The 19,487-nt window shown below is 34.0% G+C and overlaps 2 protein-coding genes across 2 annotated transcripts; both read left to right on the top strand.

Moving 5' to 3' along the window:
• Positions 1-4,659: 4,659 nt before the first annotated feature.
• On the top strand, positions 4,660-8,336 carry LOC118040845 (uncharacterized). Its single transcript, XM_035047891.2, has 4 exons — positions 4,660-5,477; positions 5,799-6,074; positions 6,152-6,289; positions 6,551-8,336. The coding sequence occupies exons 1-4, from the start codon at positions 5,178-5,180 to the stop codon at positions 8,132-8,134; spliced, it is 2,298 nt and encodes a 765-aa protein (XP_034903782.1). The 5' UTR covers positions 4,660-5,177; the 3' UTR covers positions 8,135-8,336.
• Positions 8,337-14,455: 6,119 nt separating this feature from the next.
• LOC118040835 (subtilisin-like protease SBT3.6) lies at positions 14,456-18,788 on the top strand. The gene is made up of 10 exons (XM_035047880.2): positions 14,456-14,813; positions 14,904-14,995; positions 15,078-15,175; positions 15,339-15,494; positions 15,573-16,246; positions 16,352-16,437; positions 16,524-16,766; positions 16,842-16,956; positions 17,829-18,021; positions 18,142-18,788. Exons 1-10 carry the CDS (start codon positions 14,721-14,723, stop codon positions 18,702-18,704), a joined length of 2,313 nt encoding a protein of 770 aa, XP_034903771.1. The 5' UTR covers positions 14,456-14,720; the 3' UTR covers positions 18,705-18,788.
• The last annotated feature ends 699 nt before the right edge of the window (positions 18,789-19,487 follow it).

Genomic DNA, 19,487 nt, shown 5'->3' with positions numbered 1-19,487 from the left:
CATCAAAATTTAAGTGAAATCCCATTTATTTATTATTATTTAAATGATATTATTTGGATAAACCCAAATTGAAGAAGGATTTCAGGGGTCCATTTGGCTAAGAAAACAGGACGGTGGGTGTACATCTTCTTCTTCGTCATCTGGGGCATGTAAGAAATAATAGAGTGAGATGACGATGAATGTGTCCTAAGATGAGACACGAAGACGTGAAGAGATCAAGAAGATCACATTTGATGCGACTTGGCATTTATTGTCCTTCTCTCGTGTGTTCTGATTTCATTCTGCCTCATCTGCCGCAACTCTCTCTATTATAACCGGTCCCCCCCCCAGCTGCTCCTTCAATTTTATTCTCCAATAATTTATATACATGGGCTTTCTCATTGATTTTTTTTTAATTAATGTGGTGGCTAAACCATAGATGTGTACGTAAATTAATTTTATAGATTTTAAAATTAATAATTATATAAGTTTTTACCGATCAAGAGGTTTATGAAACTCAAATTAGTAATTTATAGAAAGCAAACCTAAAACCTAACAAGTTAAGCTATACCCCAAAAAGTTTCCTCATGCATTTTTTGTCCATAAATATTGTGGACTGAGCTGGATCATTTAGAAATCTGGTTTAAAATTGACTTGTTAAACTTGTTTGGTATTATAATAATATTTATTTTTTAATGTATTTTTTATAATTTAAAATGTATTGAGATAATCTATTTTTTTTATTTTTTTAAAATTTATTTTTAATATAGCATGTATCTGAAAATTTTAAAAAATTTTAAAAAATTATGTTTTTTTAAAGGTTTTAAGATGCAAAAACAACTAAATAAAATACGAAAAGTGTTGTAACCAAATATATGATTAATTCATTCCATTAGTAAGGATGTTGTCTTCCGTTAGTTTACCACATATTTAATAACAAGAAGAAAACAAAATAATACATAGATAACACTTTTAATAAGTGAAGTGGATGGAGAAACTATAATTATAAGACCGGTTCGTGGATTTGGTTAAATTAATCTAATTTTTTTTATTAAAATAATATTTTAACTTGAAATAAAATATAATACGAATAAAGCTCCGTGTTAACGAGTCACTAAGTTGATCTCGTAAAGGTTTTATAACTATGGAAAAAACCACATTTTTTATAATCACGGCCCTTCAATAATTGAAACTCTACATTTTGCTCCCCCACTCCCTACTAATTTCATATGCGTCCCTTGTGGTATAAAACTCAAGATCAAGAAGCCAAAATCCAAATCCAACTTTGTTGTCCTCCTCATTGCTCACAGTAGTATAAAATAATATAAATTATATATTGGAATCTCACATAGTAATTTAAGTTATTGAGTTTAATTGATTCTTTTAATATAGTATCAAAACCTTTATAATTAAATGGTCACGAGTTTAAATATCATCATTCCTATATATGTTATAAAAATAAAAATATAATAGTATAAGTCTGTGCAAGTTTTAAGCTTTAAAAGCTTTCATTTAAAGGGATGCGTTAAAAAATAATATAAATTATATTTTAAAATCTCACCTAACAACTTAAACTATTGGGTTGAATTGGTTCTTTGACATACATTCCTCACTCAGTTGTGATATTCATAGCTAAGGGGTGTTTAGCTTGGAGATGTGGTCAATTTTTTTTATGGAACCTACATGAAAAAACATGTATTTTTTTATTTTTGTGAAATGTAATTTTTACTTGAAAAGTATATTTAAAAAAAAAATAACTACATCTTCTAGCCAAACACACTAGATATGACGAGGCTGGTGGGCACTGGCTAGGTATGGCCTTCTAAGATTTTGAAGCTTTTGCTAATATAGCTATAGCTTCTTCTCCGAATTAAAAAAAAAACGTAGAAATCTTGAAAGTAATTAAGCTTCATTAGATCCCATCAAATAGTATATAAAATATTTCGTGGCGCCTCAATTATGAATTTTCTGTATATAAAAAGATTTGTCACGTCTTTAATCAACCCTTTCCCCTTCATTTGCCTTGTTTTTTAAGAGTAATTAATCACAACATTGAGTTTCCTAAACTATATAAAATTCCATACCAAGAAGCCTATGACCATATTCGCACAAGTCTTCTCATTTTTTTTTTCAAGGTTGAAGAGTAGTGGTGACAAGAAAATAAATATGAAGTGCATAGTTTTGTAAATCACACTATGTGATAACAATATGAGAAGTTTTACAGTGTCAAGAGTAATTAACTTATTAGTTACAATACTATCAATTACTTTTGATATATAATTTTCCATTAGGTTCCATGTGTTTGATAAATCTAAAAAAAAATTTCCACCAAAAGTTTTACAATATTTTCTAGAGCTAAAATGTGGAGGCATAGTAGTTATTTAACGTAACCTCATCATTGAACAGTTTAATGTTAAAGTTATGGGTTAAGTGGGTTAATTTTAATTGATCTAATAAATTTTAAAGAATTTTAAAAATTAACTGATTTTGATTTGATTATCAATCCAGATTTTTTACCAAATTACTTAGTCATTTTATTTTTATTTTTTATGAAACTTGATCTAGATAATGTCTTGAATCAATCCACTGATGTTATCCAAATCTTATAACAACCATCAAAATAATTTTGAAAGAATATATAACATATAGTATTATAATTTTCTCTCTCTCCATTGTAATGCTTTATAGAAAATAATTTATTCATTGTATTCAAACGTAATTTATGATTTTTTTCTGTTTTTAATCTTTTTTTCCACAAAAACAACACTTTTAGAAGCAGAATTTACCAACACACATGGTTAAAAAAACTCTTATTAAAAAACACTTCAAAATTTGTTTCTACCAAACGCTTTTTTACAGCTACAACGATAGCTACATTAAAAACCAACAACATTACCTATTAATTGATTGATGCTTATCTTTTTTTTTTTTCTGCTTGGGTTTTCCAATTAATAAAGATGGGACCATTAAACTATTTTTTTTAAAAAAATAATTAACTGCAACGACACATGATGCAGCTTTTTTTCAAAAAATATTGCACTCATGATAACATTAAGGATAAACTGGATAATTAGTATAGTAAATTAAAAAAATTGACAAATTAATAAATTGGATAATTAGTATAGTAAATTAAAAATATTGACAAATTAATATAAGTTCAAAAGGATTTGATGAAATAACAAAGTTTGGTATTGTCGTGTTCAAAAGGACTGGTTTGCTATTTTCGGTTCAATTAGTCGATTAATTCCGAAAATAATAATAAAAATCTTAAAATTGCCAAAACCAAGAGGTCTTAGAGAGATTTTTGATATCTAAAAATTCGATAATTCATATTGTTATGATAGACTCACATATGACTGCTCAAAATCATTTATTATTGTGTGAATAATAACTTTTTGAGATTTTAATTAAAGTTTATTTTTAAATCAACAAGTTGGACAAAAATATGTATTTTGACTTATAAAACTAATTAAAAGAAAAAACTTTATAAAATTTATGAATTTTGTGTGAAATAATCGATCGGTTAATACAACTAATCTAAGTGGTCGACCGATTAAGATAGAAAATTGAAGTTTGACCATGCCACATTTTAAAAAACGTAATATTTACTAAATATCGTTATTTTGAATCGCAATAACTATTTTGTTACACTTAGAAATAATGATATTTCATAAAAATCATAATTTTTAAACATGACATTGTTTATTTCATTGAATTTATTTTTTTTATCCAATGTAACTTCACTATTTTTTTTTTAATTTACTGTACTAATTAAAAATCCTAACATCTATTGTTCATCTCGTAAATGATATGATTTGAGTCTTGTCTATAACCTTTTGATGATGACTTCTCATCTACTTATTCTGCCTGTATTTTTATGTACTTGAATTCCAATGCAAGTGGGGAAAAATTCTTTCAAATTTGTATAAATGCGAAATGGAAAATGTTTTCTACATATTTAAAAGAAATTCCATTACACTCGTGTCGGGACTGAAGTTCAAAATATTTATGTGAACGGAGATATAGATGTTAGAGTTGGCATCAATAATAAACTGTGACATCAAGACCTGGAACCCTATTTTTCTTGATAAAAAGTAAACGAAGTTGGTCTCCACCTCCTGGTAATGCAGCCCAAACGAATTGCTGCCCTCGTTTTTTTGCATCATCAGAAGGGGCTTGCCATTGGGACAAAAAAAATATAAAGTGTTCATTGTCCTCCATATTTGATTTTAAATATCCATTATCCATCCATTTTTTTCTCAAAAAAACTTAAATAAATTATAAAATTCTTAATAAATTGATTAATCATGTTTATTAATATATGAACATATCACAAACACCAACCAAATCTAGTTAAAGTTATGCCATTTTGGCCATGGTGCTGTTTTCTGCACTTTTGGGATTCTCTTTCTATGCTTCGCTACACTTTCCATTCCAGTCGGTCGTCTCTTTCCCTATGCATTTTGTCCCTTTCCTTCTTTAGGTGGCTGCAAATCCATCATATTTAAGAATCATCAACACAAGGACATGCCTCAAGGTACATTGTTTCAACCCAAGTTTTTGTTTCTTTTACCTGCGTTTTACTCTTTCCATTTACGTCAACACCTAATCAGCTAATAGGGCATTAATTCACTCCTTCCATCTTCATTAGTTGGCAATCTTACATTTGTTTGCTTTCAATTATGAGTCCAATTATTGTTTGATTTGATAATTATATTATTGCTTTATAAAATTATTTAGCACCCTTTCATTCCATTTGAAGTTGTATTATGATCACATATTAGCTTATATATACAATATTTTTTTAAATTCAATCTTTCATACACTGAAATAAATCATTTTTCCAAGATTTATGCTTTTACAACAAGTTTTTTTCCCTTCTATCCTCTCCTTGGTTTTAGAATGCTAACGTGGGCAAGGCACCTAAGTGGGACACAAGGAGCCTCTTGCAACGAAAAAAATATTGATATAATTAATTTGTTTTGATTATTTTAGAAGTATTAAGCATATTTAAACTGCATGATTTGATCAAGTCTACACTTCTTCATTGGATACTTATCATGTCTCAGCATCTTTTAATTACTATATTAATCCAGAGTAATGGTTACTTCCGTTATGATCTTTGGCTGTAGAAAGTGAATCTTTTTTCTGGCTTCTTGTTGTGTATTTTGTAGGACTGGTCTAGTGAATGTGTGACAATGGCAAAGTACAGTTATGTCTATGGGAGTGAGAGGGATGAGCTTGCAGAGCCATCTCAGAGGCTGATAGAGGCTGCTTTGAGTGGAGATGTAGAGTTTGTGACAGAGAGTTTAAAGTCAAAAACAGTAGATGTGAATTATATAGGGACAGTAAACTTGAGAGTGAAATGCATTGAGACAGTGTTGAGAGAGGAAGAGGCTGATGAGATTGAGATTCAGTACAGGGATTTTGTCACTGATGTCACTCCACTTTTTGCTGCTGCTCATTCAGGTCATGTTGAAATTGCCAGGAAATTGCTGGTATGGACTCTGTTCGATTTTGTTCTTCTTTCTAACTTTGATTTGGGTTACAAATTGTAAGAATGGTTAATTTGCTTCTCAAAACTGTGAATAGCTCCTTTGTTTAGTGAGATTTTAAGAATTTTCCTTTTGATTCTTTTTGGGGTTCTCTTATTTTTTCAATGGTCAACCACTACCTATTATTCAGAGTTCGTGTAATTTCTGCTGGTATAGTTATGGAATGCTAAACAAAATGCCATCCAAAGATTCGTTTTGGCATTTACAAGTAATCTTATGTAATTAGACTAATTATCTTATCTTAATCTACGTTTCCAATTATAGTCTGCCGGAGCTGATGTGAACCAGGAATTATTTCGGGGTTTCGCTACCACAGCTGCTGCTCGCGAAGGTCACGGTGTCCTTCTTGACATGCTTCTCAAGGCAGGTGCATCTCAATTAGCTTGTGAAGATGCATTACTTGAAGCTTGCCTTTGTGGTCAAGCTAAAGCTGCAGAATTATTGATCTGCTCAGAGATGACAGGACCTGATGTGGCGCAACAAGCACTTGTATCAGCTAGCTGTCGCGGATATGTAGATGTTGTAACCACCTTAACCAAGGTGCAGACTAAGTGTTTTGGCTGGTCTAATTTTTAAAGGGAAGCATCCGGTTAACCCAATTCTCCATTTTTTTCCAGAATGGAGTAGACATAAACTGCACGCGGAGGGTTCTGCTGCAGTCGGTCAAGCCTGCATTGCACGCGAATGTCGATTGTACACCTTTGGTGGCTGCTATCGTGAGCCGGCAAGTTTCAGTGGTTAAATATTTGTTAGAGGTAGTGATCTGATTGTTCCATTTCTACAGGCTTCAAATTATGGCAGTGGTCTAGAGGACTTTAAACTTGCATCACTGAATATCATTACCATAACATATCGCTCGTGGTCTGTGATTCTTTTTTAAGCTAATTCAGTTTTATGCCTTGAGTTGCCACAGTTTTCTCCTTCTGATCTGTTTTCAACTTATAAGAACACCACTTCCCTATTTAGATATCTAATTACTGTTAATTAAGAATGGGGTTTTATACGTGTATGTTTAGGCAGGTGCAAGAAGCGATTGCTATGTTAGGCTGGGAGCTTGGTCATGGGACATTTTCTCTGGTGAAGAACTGAGAGTAGGTGCATGCTTGGGTGAGCCATATAATGAAGTTTGGTGTGCAGTTGAATATTATGAAGCAAGTGGCCAAATTTTGAACCTTTTGCTTCAGCATCGGATTTCGTTCCTTGAAAGTCAACAACAAGGCCGGAACCTTCTTTGCCATGCCATCCTTTGCCAAAATTCAGATGCCATGGATGTGCTTCTTAATGCTGGTGCTGATGTTGAGTTCTGCTTAAGGACCAAGAAAGGTCACGAATTTCGTCCTATTCATTTGGCTGCTAGAATAGGTTGCCTTCGTATACTAAAACAGGTGATCTTCTATGGTTGTGAAGTTGATTCAAGGACTGCAACTGGCGACACAGCCCTGATGTTGGCGGCCAAATCCGATCAAGCTGATTGCTTCCTTGAGCTTATTGTTTCAGGAGCTGATTTGGGTCTGGTTAACAATAACGGGGAGAGTGCGGTGCACTTGGTGAAAAGAAGTGTGTTTGGATCCTCTTTGGCAGATATTTTTCGACAGGCTATTACCACTGGAAGAAAAGTCTGCTCCTCCAATCTTGAGGTGTTTTCTTTACTGCACTTCGTTGCTGGAATTGGTAATACAGAGCTTTTACAGATGATCCTTCAACATTCGACAGAAGACATAAGTAAGCATGATGGTCTTGGTTTGACACCAACTATGGTTGCGGTAAAAGCTGGCCATACTGAGGTCTTCCGGCTCCTGATTGATGCTGGAGCTGACATCAGCGAGAGGAGCAGGGATGGTCAGGCAGTAGTGTCTCTTTTGCAGAATCTTGCCTGTTCCAGTGTGAGGACACGATTTGAAGAGATACTGCTTGATGCTGTGCTTAGTCACAAAGTGACAAGTTATTCTGAGTTTAGAGCTTTGCACTTTGCAGCACGTGTTGGCAACTTGCCGGCGATAGTTCAGCTATTGGAAATGGGATTCCCCATAGATTCCGTGGATGACAGTGGGCACTCACCCCTCATGCTTGCTGCCAGGGAAGGCCACGCTGATGCCTGTAAGATATTGTTGCTAAGAGGTGCTGATTGCGGGATTATCGACCAGAGAGGAGAGGCAGCGATATCTCTGGCTAGGAAAAGTACTAAATGTAAGGCTGCAGAGGGAGTGATATTTGATTATTTGGCTCGTTCTCATGTGCTACTCGGTGAGGAGCTATGGAAGCACACCCGCGAGGGAAGAGGTTCCCCACATATGAAGGTTGTTCAGATGCTCAAATCTGGCTTGTTAACGTGGGGAAAGTCCAACCGAAGGAATGTGGTGTGTAAGGAAGCAGTGGCAGGACCAAGTCCATCGTTTTTGAAGAATAGGAGAAAGGTAAATGAGGCTGGAGATGAGATGGTTTTCAGGGTGGTAACTGAGACAGGGAGGGAGATTCATTTTGAGGCAAGTTCTGCTTCTGGTTTGGAGCTTTGGGTCCATGGCATAAACCTCGTACAACGGAAGGGGCCGCTACCGGTGTTTGGTGATGGAATTCTTCAGCATAGAGTGATACAAAACTGATTTAGTATATATAGAGATTGCATTATGGTTTCAAATACTCAAATTTCTTTTCTTGTTTCCTATCCTATGTTCTTTGTTTCTAAAGGTTGAATACGAGTATAGTGAATTGAATGCAAAGTGAAATTAGTGACTCTCTCCTACACTCTGGTTAATGTCTTATAGATGAGCAAAATGATTCATAGTGATGATTGACTGATGACAGTGCTGTTTCTATTTTACCTGGCATCCATCAACGAGGCTCCTCTTTTTGTTAGTGGAGGTCATTCCTCTTGCTCTTCGAGATCTCTTTCTTGCTTTCTTCGTGTTTGTGTTGAAGTTATTTCCCTTGTTCTTGGATGCACCTCCTCGGTGAGGAAAATCTAGCACAAACTTTGCAGCTCTTCGTTTCGTCGAAACAGTTGGCGGCGACCGGATTCAGCCAGCAGACTGCTGTCTTTGTGAATGCTCCGACTCAAAAGCAGGTATACATGCACGCTTCTCCATTTTGATCACAAAAGCATGTACGAGGGAAATGAAAGCTCCCACTTTCTCCATTTTGTTTTGACCCTCTCTAGAATATGAACTATGATTGTGTTTTTAATATACGATGGTCAATACTTACTAGAGATGCACTGATCATAATTGTCAGCAAGTTGGATATTTCCCATCACAGAAACACAAGCACAATCAAAACTCCAATATGAGTCTCCTGGATATCTCTAAAGGCTGTCTTTCCTAAAGTTTTGTCAAGAAGAATCATGGAGTGTAGGAAAGGTATCCTCCAATTGGTTGGGTGAATTTACTTTTTTTTAAAGTCTAAAATACAAAGTATTAACAAATACAAAAATTACCTATCAAAATTCACGAGTATTATTATATGAACATTGAGGCTCAAACATGAAATATCATAAAATAAAAAGATGAATATGATTTTTTTGAAGTGTAATCATGAAATTCAAGAGGAAGGGGAGAGAGAGAAAAAAAAGTTGTCAATCACAAACTATCATAGTAATAACCATAAGTGTCATTTTATGTGGAAGAAGTCGTTGTGGCGCTTCCAATACCATTATAAAATTTAGTGTTATTTCACCGAAAGGTGGCTTACACGCCACTAGAATAGAGCAAAGCCGCTTCACACATTGGAGTAAGTATCTTTCATTTTTTAATAATTTTTAAAAATAAGAAAAAACTGGATTGTCCCTTACTTAATTTAATAATAATGAAAAACACATAGGAAATGGCAAAAACACCCTTAGGCAGACAACTTATAAAATTTGATTTTAGAGACAATTTAATCATTTTAATAATGCTAATTGATTGAAAATAACTTTTAATCATAATTTAGTAATTTTATTATAAAAGAAAAATATAAGCTTACTATTATATCCTTTATGAATTTGATAATGGTTTGCATCCCAATAAAAAGTTTGGATTACCCTTCTAACCAAGCTAAATGATTTTGGTTGATAAAAGCAAAACCATAATTTTACTGCAAAAATCCACAGTAAACTATCTAAGAATGAATTAGCCCTCGCTTCAATCTCAACTTTTCCATGTTATGACGACCATAAGACTAACAAGTACGTAAACATTCTTAAAGCTGTCCTGTCGTCTAGCCCTTCTACTTCAACCCTACCATTTAAAGTTCTGATCCTCGACCTGTATTTTAACCAGACAACAAGAATAACATTCTCTAGCTTTAGCAAGGTAGGAGACAAATCAATTTGACAATGTTTATAGTTGGATCGTGTTTTTTGTAATTTGTTTTAGTTTTAAATTATTGTTTAGTATTTGTTTGGATTGTTTTGATATGTTAATATTAAAAATAAATATAAAAAATAAAATAAAAATATTATTTAAATATATTTTCAAGTAAAAAAATATTTTAAAAACAAATTTTACTACAATAAAAAACACTCTCTTAATCCTTTCCACTGGCAAATCTACTCTCCCTAACTTGGTATATTTTACAATATTTGTTTTGTTCAAAAAATTAATTTAGTTCTTCCTTAATATGATAGAGTGAACCTCACTCTAGATTCACTTTGTCACATGATGATGTTAGAAATTTTTCATTTAGTTTTAATTAAGATTTTGTAAATTATCGAAGTACCAAGGTTACAAAAGTTTACCGAGTTTCAACCTGTGATGTGACTTTCTTTCTATTATTGAATCAAAAGTTGGAATCACTACAGATATATCCTTTTCCTTATCAATTATTTGTAAATTCAGGATAGTATTAGAACATTATAGAATAAACGCAATGATAAATTTGGTGCAATTTTTTTTTTAAAAAATACTATATTGTTTGATGAATATAACGTCAAAAAAATATATTATATATTCAGCCTTAATTTAAAATTTGTAGTATAAGTTTTCGGGAATAAAAATTATGCTAGCATCTAAAATCTTTTGGGGTACGTTGCAACTCTTTAATAGGTTGACTCCTATAGTTTACCCTATTTTGATATTTTCAAGAGCCCCCCCCCCCCCAAAAAAAAAAAAAAAAAAAAAAAACCCTCAGCAGTACCCATAAAAAACCTAAAAAATCAAAAGATAAGGTTGGATCTGGGGTGTTCAAACACCTCATGACGATGGAATCAAGAAATCCAGACCTGTGATTTTCCAAGAAAATTACAAGAAATAGGTGCCCAGGAAAACATTTATTGTTCATAAAGATAGCTTGTTAGACACAGTTTAGTATTGCGTTCCAAACGGTGTTTTGCCTAAATTCAATTTTTTTTTTTGCTAAAATTGAGTTGGATTTGTACCTTTTGGATCATTTTGATGTGTTGATGTCAAAAAATGATTTTTAAAAAAATGAAAAAAACATCATTGGCATGTATTTCGACATGAAAAGCTATTTGAAAAACAACCGCTACCACATTGTCAAACACGCTCTTAGAATGGTGCTTTAGCCGAGGAATTTGGTAGGGCCTATGGGCACCCACCAACGGCTAGCTGTTCCATTATTTTTTTTTTAGTTTAATGTGGGTATCTGGATCAGCTTGCGTGCATCTTGACTAATCTCACGGGTCCTGAAGTTAATGACCATGTAAGTCTCCAGTGGCCATCATATGAACAACCTAGGGCTCGAACCTGAAACCACAGAGAAAGCAAACCTCTTAGTTCCAAGCTCTTACCACTGGCCCACCACCTAGATGGTTAGTTGTTCCATTATTTTAGAGACAGTGAAAAGGTTGTTCTTTAAAATATTGTTTTATTAAAAAATATATTAAAATAATATTATTTTAAAATTTTTAAAAATTCATTTTTGATATTTAGATATTAAAATGATATAAAAACATATTTACTTTTTTTTTTTTAAAAATTCCATAAAATAATGGTTGCAGCAATGCCCCCACACATCCATGTGCAAGAGGGTCGTTTTCAATTATTTTTTCTTCAATAAAAAAACCTCTTCTTAATCTTCACGGTATTGGTCAACGCAAGATTTAGTAGAACGTGAAGGAGTTTGAGCCACTAGATTTATTAGTGAGTAAAGTAAGATTAGAGGTGGAGATATAGATACATGCATGTTAGTTGAGGTGATTAGAAAGTGGTTATGGATAAAAGCCAAACTTTCCTAATTAATTTTCCTTTCCTCTAATATTATCCTTCTAATGAGTTAAACTAATTGAAAAATTAATCAGCTTATCATGATATAATAGGAGTGAGCTCCACTAGATTCCCAATAAAAATAAAAAGAGTGAAACTTGTATTCTTACGTGGAGCTTATTTAGAAGAATAGTTGTTATTGCTTTTTAAATAACGTTTCATGTTAAAATACATGTTAATAATTTTTTTTTAATTTTTAAAAATTTATTTTTAATATTAGAACATCAAAATAATTTGAAAATACTAAAAAAATATATATTAATTTAAAGTAAAAAAAAAAATTTTAAATTTTTTTAAAAGCGCTTTTAAAACGCAGAAACAAGTTTTCGATATATCCTTTTAAATCCATTAGTAATAATAAATTGTTATAAAATCTATTGAATACCTATTAAAATCTCTTAAACTTCATGATTTTTGGGTTTAGTCTCTTAATTTTCCATGACACTTAAATTTTTTTAATGTCCTTTAATGTTTTTTTTTTTTTTTCTATAAATAGACTACGTGTCTTGTATTATAAGGATTGAAAAATATATAAAAAAAGTATAAATTTATCTTTTAAGTTTTATTCTATATATATATTTTTACTTGTTTTTTATTTATTTTCACTGGATCAATATATAAAAACTACATGGTGCATGCATGTTAATTAGATTTAGTGGTTATGAATAAAATCCAAACCAGATTAATCCAAGTTGATTAATTTTTTTTTTAAAATATGACAAGTTTAACTCCAAATTTTGATAAGATTTTACTTTAAGTCCACTAGATCACCGCAAGTCTTTTTACAATACAATTATAAATTAATACCTAAACTCATTTTTTCTGACCTAACCAGTCTACACTTATGAAATGATTTTTCAATTTCATTTCGTAGCGATTTCCATAGTGATTTGATATGGCTCTAGAGCATAATGCCGTGTCCTGTTCTCTGAAAACTAGAATTAACCATCTAGGTGGTGGCTAGTGGCGAAAGCTTGGGACCGTTTGCTCCCTCTGTGGTTCAGGTTCTGTCATGATGGCCACTGGAGGCTTACAAACCACCGTGGGATTAGTCACAAGCTGGCCCGGACAAGTTAATCAAAAAAAAAAAAAAAAAGAAATATTCAAAATTCGTATTATGTAGGCATCGACCTTTCCATGTGATCCATTGGATGGAGAAATATAGACTTGTTAATTCATCCCACCACTCAAGCTAAATTAAGCGCGTCTTATGAGATATGTTGGGACAATTAATTAAATTCTATGGGTTTTTTTTTTTTGATTGGTAAAATGATTTGTTGACATTATTGTTTCCAAACAGTCAAAGGAATATGAATAGAATGGACAAATTTTCTCTCTAGCTATCACATGATTCTCAACCAGATTCCCAAATAAAAAAGTTTTTCAATTGAACCCCACAATCTAACCCCACCACCCACAATTAAAATTTATGACAAAAGATGAGACAAATACATTTTTATATGTTTTACAACTTAGAATATGTTTGGGAACGCAATGTAACCGATGTTTCTAAAAATTTTGAATTTTTTATTTGCTTAAAATAATTTTTTTTTGTTTTTAGATCGTTTTGATGTATTGATATCAAAATATTTTTTAAAAAAAATAAAAAACATTATTTTAATATATTTCTAAATAAAAAAAATATTTTAAATCATCATTGCTATTACAATTCCAAACAGTTTTTAAAAGGGACAAGAATTAGCTACTTTGTGGGAGTGCGGCTTAAATGGGTTAACATGAAAATGCCTAAAAAATGAAGGAGTTGATTGGGAATTTATAATGGGGATCTAATTGAGAATTGGGGGATAGTTGAGGAATAAATATTTACTTTTTCCCAAAAAAAATAATGACATGAATTCAAAGCATCATGTGGGATGTTCATAGCTATTTTGCTAAATCTATCACACAAAACAAACCTTTGGGAGCCAAAAAGGGTGCTGCTTTTTTTAGTCCAATCTTCTAACCATTCACATGTCGAGAAAGAGGCTTTCTTGGTATAATTGCACTTAATCTAACCCAGAAGCCATATGAATTGTCAACGTATAAAGTCCACCACTTTGTTAGGCTGTCCTCATTTCCCAATTCATAGATAATCCAGTGACCAAAATAGAAATTGTTTTGCAAACCCACGTTTTACTTTGACCAAAGAGCCACCCCTCACATGGGACTTGGTCCGAGACCCAGCTCGAGGCAGGTTTAAGAAAAATAATGTAAGAATTGACCCCATTAATTTTGATGATCTGGTTGATATGTTTAAAATTTAATTTGATTTTTTTTTATTTTTTTTAAATGTTGTTGTTTTATTTCTTTTTAAATTTTAAAATAATATTATTTAAAATTGATTTATTAATTTGAATTAATCGACCGAACTCATGATAGACTTTAATATAGTATTTTCAGGGTTAATAACTTTAAAGTTTACTCTTGTAGGCCATAACCCGCTTCTCACCTTAATATATTGGGAAGGGGAAAAGGGAAAAGTAAAGAAAAAAACAGAGGTGAGCAGGAATTTTGAACGGGGAAGTTTCCGTGGTCACATCTACGTAAGTGTTTTTTTTTTTTTTTTTTTTTTTTTTTTCCTTCCCTCTTTGTATTGTTACGGAAGAAATTTTCTTCGCTGCCAAGGGTAAACCAATGCGTAAGTAAATACTGTTTCAAATTCCTTAAGAACATAAGAAATGGTTGGCTTCAAGCTAAAAGTTAGTGGTGTGCACTCTCTTTGCTTATATAAAGCTTGTTGCTATCCTGTTACAGGGCTTAAAAGTTAAGCGATGTTAACTTCTGCTCGTAGACTATTCAACTTGATACAATATAGCTAGTCTACCAACTCTGAATCCATTTCTTGCAAAACCAACTGCGTTTCCATTTCTTACAAAACTGCATTGAAGGTTTAATTTTTGTTCTAGCGTAAGGTGATTCTAGTTCCAAGTTCTACATCTTTTAGCAGCTTGCATCTTTCTCTATCAGAAACACAGACAGCTGGAAAAATATGGGAAAACCTAGAACAGTATGTGCTTTGGTTTGTCTTCTCTTTCTCTGTGGCCAAGGCATGTTGATGACTAAGGTGGAGGCCACTAGCAGTGTAAGTAATCCCTTCAAGAATCTGCAACAAATGTTTTCAAATGGAAAGAGGAACGGACTTCATCCATAATCTCTTGTGTTATTCGAACAGGTTCATATTGTTTATCTAGGTGGGAAGCAGCATGATGATCATATTCTAACAACAAATTCACATCATGATATGCTTGCTGGTGTTGTGGGAAGGTACGGTAAACTTTATCAGGATAGTTGAGAATCAGAATCATAGTCAACTGCTTGTTTCTTACAAGTCAATTTTAATCTGCAGCAAGGAAATGGCAACAGAATTAATGGTTTACAGCTACAAACATGGCTTCTCAGGGTTTGCAGCCAAGCTTACGGAGTCTCAGGCTCAAAAGGTTTCTGGTAGTTGCTCAAACAAACTTTACACTTTTTGTTTCATGCATTCATGCTTCCCCACTTTATTTTGATGCAATCAAGACTGTCACGATTATGTTCAAGTGCTGGCAAGCCATAAATTGTCATTTGTTCTGTTATGCCTATGTTTTGATACACTGAACCTCCTCAGAACTGCCTGGCGTTATTCGAGTTATACCAAACAGCCTTCACAGGCTACAAACAACTAGGAGTTGGGATTTCCTAGGCCTGTCTTCTCATTCTCCTGTCAATACTCTTCATAAAAGCAACATGGGTGATGGGGTTATCATAGGTGTCCTTGACACAGGTGACTCTCTCTAATGTTTCTTAATTTCTCTATCGTGTGCTCATAAAAGGAATTCTGAAAAGTAACCTCGTGAATCAGGAATATGGCCCGAGTCTAAGGCTTTCAGTGATGAAGGACTTGGACCAATCCCATCCCACTGGAAAGGTGTTTGTGAATCTGGAACGGGGTTTGAGGCTAAAAGCCATTGTAACAGGAAAATTATTGGAGCCCGTTGGTTTGTTGATGGATTTCTTGCTGAATATGGCCAGCCATTGAATACATCTGAAAACCGGGAGTTCTTTTCCCCAAGAGATGCAAATGGACATGGGACTCACACAGCTAGCACTGCTGCTGGTAATTTTGTTGACAATGTTAGCTACAGAGGCCTTGGACTTGGAACCATAAGAGGTGGGGCACCACGTGCTCAGGTGGCAATATACAAGGTTTGTTGGAATGTTCTTGGAGGACTATGCGCTTCTGCAGATATATTGAAGGCTTTTGATGAAGCGATACATGATGGGGTTGACGTGTTATCACTGTCAATTGGGTCTTCAATTCCTTTATTTTCAGACATTGATGAACGTGATGGCATAGCTACCGGTTCCTTTCATGCTGTGGTCAAGGGAATCACTGTAGTATGTGGAGCTTCAAATGATGGACCTTCCGGTCAGACAGTGCAGAATACAGCTCCCTGGATCTTAACCGTTGCAGCCAGCAGCATGGATCGAGCGTTTCCTACTCCTATAACACTTGGGAACAACAAAACTTTCCAGGTATATCTTCATTGTAGCAGCAACTTGCATCTCTGAATTTTAACCATAGAACCAATGAATTCAGCACTGGCTACAGCATTCACTGTTTCACAAAAAACATTGCAGGGAAAAGGCCTGTATTCTGGAAATGACACTGGTTTCAGAAGCTTGTTTTATCCAGTGGCCAAGGGACTAGACCCGAACTCTGCAGGGTAGTTTGATTTATTGGTTTACAGCACAATGCAATGTCTTTTTTGACAAAAAGAAAAATTCGTTGTCTAATCTGTCTTGCTTGCAGTGTCTGCCAGTCTCTCTTAGTTGATGCTTCCACAGTAGCTGGAAAGGTGGTTCTTTGCTTCGCCTCAATGACTCCCGGCGCTGTGAGAAGTGCCGCAGAAGTGGTGAAGGAAGCAGGTGGAGCAGGGTTGATTGTTGCTAAGAATCCCAGTGAAGCCTTGTCTCCCTGCACTGATGGATTCCCATGCACTGAAGTCGACTACGAGATTGGAACACAGATTCTGTTTTACATCCGGTCTACAAGGTAGAATCACCTTCTTTCATGATTACCAGAACTAGGTTCTCTTTTGATCCTTAGACCTTGATTCATAATATGCAGGTCTCCTGTTGTAAAGTTGAGCCCTTCTAAAACAATTGTAGGCAAGCCTGTGCTGGCAAAGGTGGCACATTTCTCATCTAGAGGGCCTAATTCAATGGCTCCTGCAATACTGAAGGTAAAGATGCTTAAATCAAAGGCCATCCTGCATAATGCTATACATTTCAACTGAATTGAGCTTAAAAATAATGACTACGTATTGAGAAAAAATCTCATAAAAATCCATGTCTTTTAGTTTTTTAGCATGACATTATTAATAATTTGAAGAATTTATAACATTTTTCTTCAAATTTATGGGAATCAGTGTCCTGACAGCAGAATAAAATGAGTACACCTTGTCTTATTCATCCTTCTGTTCAAATTAGATAAACCTATGTCTTCGGTCATATTCCCATATTACATCTGCAAGTTGCGGGTTACAACTTGCACCATGTTTAAGATATTTCAGCATAATTCCAAAGCATTGAGTTATGACACAGTTGAATATAATTGGATTAGGAATCGAAGATCAAAGAAAGACAAGATTTTTAAAAAGGGTCTGAAACAAGAACCCTAAAGGTGCTTCTAATACAGCCCTTTAAATAGAAACCGACTCTTACAAAAAAGGAAAAAGTAGAATCTCTAAATAGATAGAAGAAGGCTGAAAATATAAAATTAAAGAGAAAAATAATAAAACTAAATCAAACAATATCTTCTTAGCCTTTTTTTTAAGGCCTTCCCATGTAAGTTGGCAAAGCAGGCTAGCCCTTTATAGAGTAGGGCATGCAGAATTCCCTTGAAAAATTCTTGCGTGATTCAATGATTGAACTGAAAGTTATGGCCTTTTATGGAGGTCGTTAGGCATGATCAGACCTTTTTTTAGATTTGGATCTGTCTTACAAGAGCATAAATGTATAGACTATCCACATGGTCCAACTAAGAGTGTTCTGTATCTGACTGTTCAGAACCTCTTGCATCATGTTGCTTAATCCAAGATTTCCTGTTTCACAGCCCGATATAGCTGCACCTGGGGTGAACATTTTAGCGGCTACCTCGCCTCTTAGTCGATTCCAGGAGGGTGGGTATACCATGCTATCAGGAACATCAATGGCAACTCCTCATGTCTCAGGCATTGTGGCTCTTCTTAAAGCAGTGCATCCCGATTGGTCGCCGGCAGCCATCAAATCTTCTATTGTCACCACCGGTATGCAATCTGTTACCTTTGGCGGTCCGAGTTGTCTGAATAATCTGATCTCAATTACTACACTGTCTATGGAATTGACTCTATATATATATATATTGAACCTTCAAAATCTTGATGCAGCATGGAGAAATAATCCATCAGGCTTTCCAATATTTGCCGAAGGATCTCCTCAAAAGCTGGCTGATACATTTGACTATGGAGGAGGCATTGTAAATCCAAACGGTGCAGCATACCCAGGCCTGGTTTACGACATGGGTACGGAAGACTACATAGATTATCTTTGTGCCATGAACTACAACAACACTGCTATATCCAGGCTCACAGGAAACCTCACAGCATGCCCCATTGAAGAGCCATCCATTTTGAATATCAACCTGCCTTCCATAACCATACCAAATCTTAGAAATTCCATTACCCTCACCAGAACCGTTACCAATGTAGGAGCCTCCAACTCCATCTATAGAGTGACGATTGAGCCTCCATTTGGCACCCGTGTGTCCGTAAAACCTAATGTCTTAGTCTTCAACCATACAACTAAGAAGATCACCTTCACCGTGACGGTCACCACTGCTCACCAGGTGAACACGGAGTACTCTTTTGGGAGCCTTACATGGACTGATGGAGTGCATATTGTGAGAAGTCCCTTGTCTGTCAGGACAGAATTCTTACAGCCTTATATCTGATGAAAACTAAGAAACACTTGCTTCCACACGAGGATCATTATTTCACATATAAAAATTCAATTTAAATAGTAATTTCTTCATATATATGTTTTCATTCTATGTTTCCATAATCTGTATGCTCCCATGGTCTCAAGTATACAGCTTCAAAGAAGCTAAGCCCTAGTACACATCCTGTATCCCTGTCATTTACTCTGTGGGTGGTCCACATTTCAGGAAAAAAGGTTTAGCAATGGATGGTAAACAGAAATGTCAAGATGAATCACATCATGCCTTCACTTCAAACAGATTATAGAAACAGAATAGTGAACAAAATCCCTAACTCTCCTTGACAACTAATTTTGAACTCGAATTTCGGAATTTTTTAAAATAATGTCGGGATTCATGATTTCTGATGTATTTCTTTGATGCTAGTGAAAATAAAAAGTTAGGGTCTCTTAAATCCTAAAAATTAGAGCTGAACTACCGAGAAAGAAATTAGAGGTTTAAATTATAGAAAAAAAATAATCTGTTTTGATAATTTTTTAATATCAATAATTATTACCTATTAGTATGAATAAGCTAAACAACACTTTTTATATTAATCTTCAACATGTATTTTTATGTTCTTGAATTCAGCGGATATTATCCAAGTTGATTCTAATTTAATAATTAAATTTAAAATTATATTTGATTTTGTTAAAAAAATTGTTTGATGCATTCAAAATTTTAGTAAGCTTCCCATGTTTTTTTTTATTGGATGATAGAAATCACTTAATCACTCTATAAAGAAAAGAGAAAAGCACT

Source organism: Populus alba, chromosome 11, assembly GCF_005239225.2.
Source record: "Populus alba chromosome 11, ASM523922v2, whole genome shotgun sequence".
Taxonomy (NCBI): Eukaryota; Viridiplantae; Streptophyta; class Magnoliopsida; order Malpighiales; family Salicaceae; genus Populus; species Populus alba.
The sequence above is the reverse complement of the archived record's forward strand: the minus strand, read 5'-3'. Positions and strand labels throughout refer to the sequence as shown.

Coding starts and splice junctions, on each gene's coding strand:
- LOC118040845 (XM_035047891.2), top strand. CDS start 5,178: ATGGCAAAGTACAGTTATGTCTATGGGAGTGAGAGGGATGAGCTTGCA. Junction 5,478..5,798: donor AAATTGCCAGGAAATTGCTG/GTATGGACTCTG, acceptor TTCCAATTATAG/TCTGCCGGAGCTGATGTGAA. Junction 6,290..6,550: donor TGGTTAAATATTTGTTAGAG/GTAGTGATCTGA, acceptor GTGTATGTTTAG/GCAGGTGCAAGAAGCGATTG.
- LOC118040835 (XM_035047880.2), top strand. CDS start 14,721: ATGGGAAAACCTAGAACAGTATGTGCTTTGGTTTGTCTTCTCTTTCTC. Junction 14,996..15,077: donor CTTGCTGGTGTTGTGGGAAG/GTACGGTAAACT, acceptor TTTAATCTGCAG/CAAGGAAATGGCAACAGAAT. Junction 15,176..15,338: donor TCAGGCTCAAAAGGTTTCTG/GTAGTTGCTCAA, acceptor GAACCTCCTCAG/AACTGCCTGGCGTTATTCGA.